Source organism: Propithecus coquereli, unplaced genomic scaffold, assembly GCF_000956105.1.
Source record: "Propithecus coquereli isolate 6110/MARCELLA unplaced genomic scaffold, Pcoq_1.0 Scaffold139, whole genome shotgun sequence".
Classification (NCBI taxonomy): Eukaryota; Metazoa; Chordata; class Mammalia; order Primates; family Indriidae; genus Propithecus; species Propithecus coquereli.
In genome coordinates, this window is record NW_012138191.1 from 3,847,635 (window position 1) to 3,849,692 (window position 2,058).

General features: G+C 46.0%; 1 protein-coding gene across 1 annotated transcript; it reads right to left on the bottom strand.

Annotated features, from left to right (window-relative positions):
* Nucleotides 1–234: 234 nt before the first annotated feature.
* LOC105806171 (uncharacterized protein C20orf196-like) lies at nt 235–1,151 on the bottom strand. Its single transcript, XM_012639242.1, has one exon. It carries the CDS (start codon nt 1,149–1,151, stop codon nt 681–683), a length of 471 nt encoding a protein of 156 aa, XP_012494696.1. The 3' UTR covers nt 235–680.
* Nucleotides 1,152–2,058: the final 907 nt, after the last annotated feature.

Below are 2,058 nucleotides of genomic sequence, written 5' to 3' on the forward strand. Positions count from 1 at the left end.
ATTAAGATTGTGACGTACTTTTTGGAACCACATTTAAATCTTTATATTATTTTGGGACATACATTCTCAATCCCTTGGCCTCAGTTTTACAACTTCATGTCATTCTGTTACCTGATTCAGCTTTTCACCCTTCCCAAACCTCATTTCACAAAAACCTGTTATTGTAGGTCGGGTTCTCCCAGAAGGATGCTCTGAGTGAAGGGTTCAGATAGAAGCGGTTTATTAAGGAAAGGCTCCTGGACACATCAGTGAATGAATGGGAGGAGGATGGGGAAAGGAATGAAGCCCAGCAAGGGTGTGACTTCATGTAAAGTCCCAGCCTCAGCCTGATCAGGACAGGAGAGAGCTCTGGAGCATAAATTACACTTCAGGGTATGTCTTGCCTTGAGGCAAGCAAGCTGGGCTTTTGACTCCTAACCCAGTCAGTCAGTGGCCTTGGCCAAGTGGAGTTGGCGGTGGGATGGCCACAGGGACATCAAACTCTCAGACTCTGCTGGCTCTCCGTATGGGTGGACTGGCTCCAATACCAGGTCACAGGAGCCAGCCTTTAACCACAAAACACTTAGCTGGGATTGGGCACACGGAGCTGGCAAGAGACCCGAGGGAATCCGGTGGCCCACCAGCAGTGGGTGCCACGTACTACACCTCCAGTACTGCCTGCCCGCACCGCCAGGCGCCAGCTAAGGGTCTTTCATCACATTCTGCTGCAAGAGGAAATTAATAATATCTTTTGAAAGTCCTGGAATTGGCTCCTCGTCATCCAGAGACAAACATCCTTCCTCCAGTGGGTAGAAGCGGGTGTCCCTGGAATGCCTCTGTAAGACCGAGCAGCCGTCCCGGTTGAAGATGACTCGGGCCATTTGAAAACTGCGGAGAGCATACACTTGGCTCTCCTGGCCTCTTAGTTGAGAGATTTTCTGAGACAGGCACTGGCAGACAGATGCAGAGAGTCGATTCCCTCTGCCAGATGCAGAGGCTGGCCGCAGATGGCCAAACGTTTCATAGAATCTGTCGAGGGATTTGCGAAGGCCATCGTCTTCTTCTTTGGTCTCTGATTGGCCTCTCACAGAAGGGTCAAGCCAGAAGTTCTCAGAGGCCCAGGAGTCATTTTGTTCAATGTTTAGGTTATTGCTGTCTGCAAGACAAAACATATTCCAATGCTAGAACACACAATCAAAAATATCGGAAGGCAAGCCAAGAGCAGATGATGTCTCTTTTAAGTTCAACATGCTTACTCTTCCCAGGTGACCAGCAATGGGCAGAAGCAGCTGACTTCAGAAGCTGTCCCCACCATCCTGGGGTTTTCACACTTGTCTGCTCATAACAAGAACATCTTACTTGCATGTATCAGGGGTCTTAACCTGGGGTCCCTCTATAGAAATTCAAGGTGGCTGTGAACTTGGATGGAAAAAAAATCCTATCTTTATTTTCACTAACGACTACCTGAAATTAAACATTTCCTTCCATGATGCATGCAGGCAGCAAACCACAGTATTAACAGCAGTACTGGTGACCTTGTCACCAACAGATCACAGTTATTTGCATATCATATTATAGTGTGTTAAAAATGTTTTAAAATATTTATGCTTATCACTGTGCTATGGATTGGATTGTATCCCCTCAAGATTCATGTACTGAAGCCCTAGCCCCTAATGTCACTACTGTTGGAGAGAGGGCTTTTTAGGAGGTAATTAAAGTTAAATGAGGTCATAAGAGTAGGATCCTAATCTGATAGGATTGGTGGCCTTATAAGAAGAGGACTAGAGAGGCAGATCTCTTTGTCTCTCCATGTGCAAGCACCGAGGACTGGCCATGTGAGCACACACTGAGAGGTGGCTGTCTACAAGCCAGGAAGAGAGCCCTCATCAGAAATTGACCATGTTGGCAACTTAGTCTTGAACTCCTAGCCTCCAGAATTGTGAGAAAGTAAGTTTTTGTTGTTTAAACCATTCAGTTATGGTATTTTATGTCAGCCTGGGCAGACTAAGACACGCTACTTTGAAATTACCATAGTTATTAATCCTGACACTAGATCTTATTTAAGCATTCATTAAAATG

What these genes read in the sequence shown, in the direction of transcription:
- LOC105806171 (XM_012639242.1), bottom strand. Translation starts at nt 1,151, where the DNA reads ATGTTTTGTCTTGCAGACAGCAATAACCTAAACATTGAACAAAATGAC.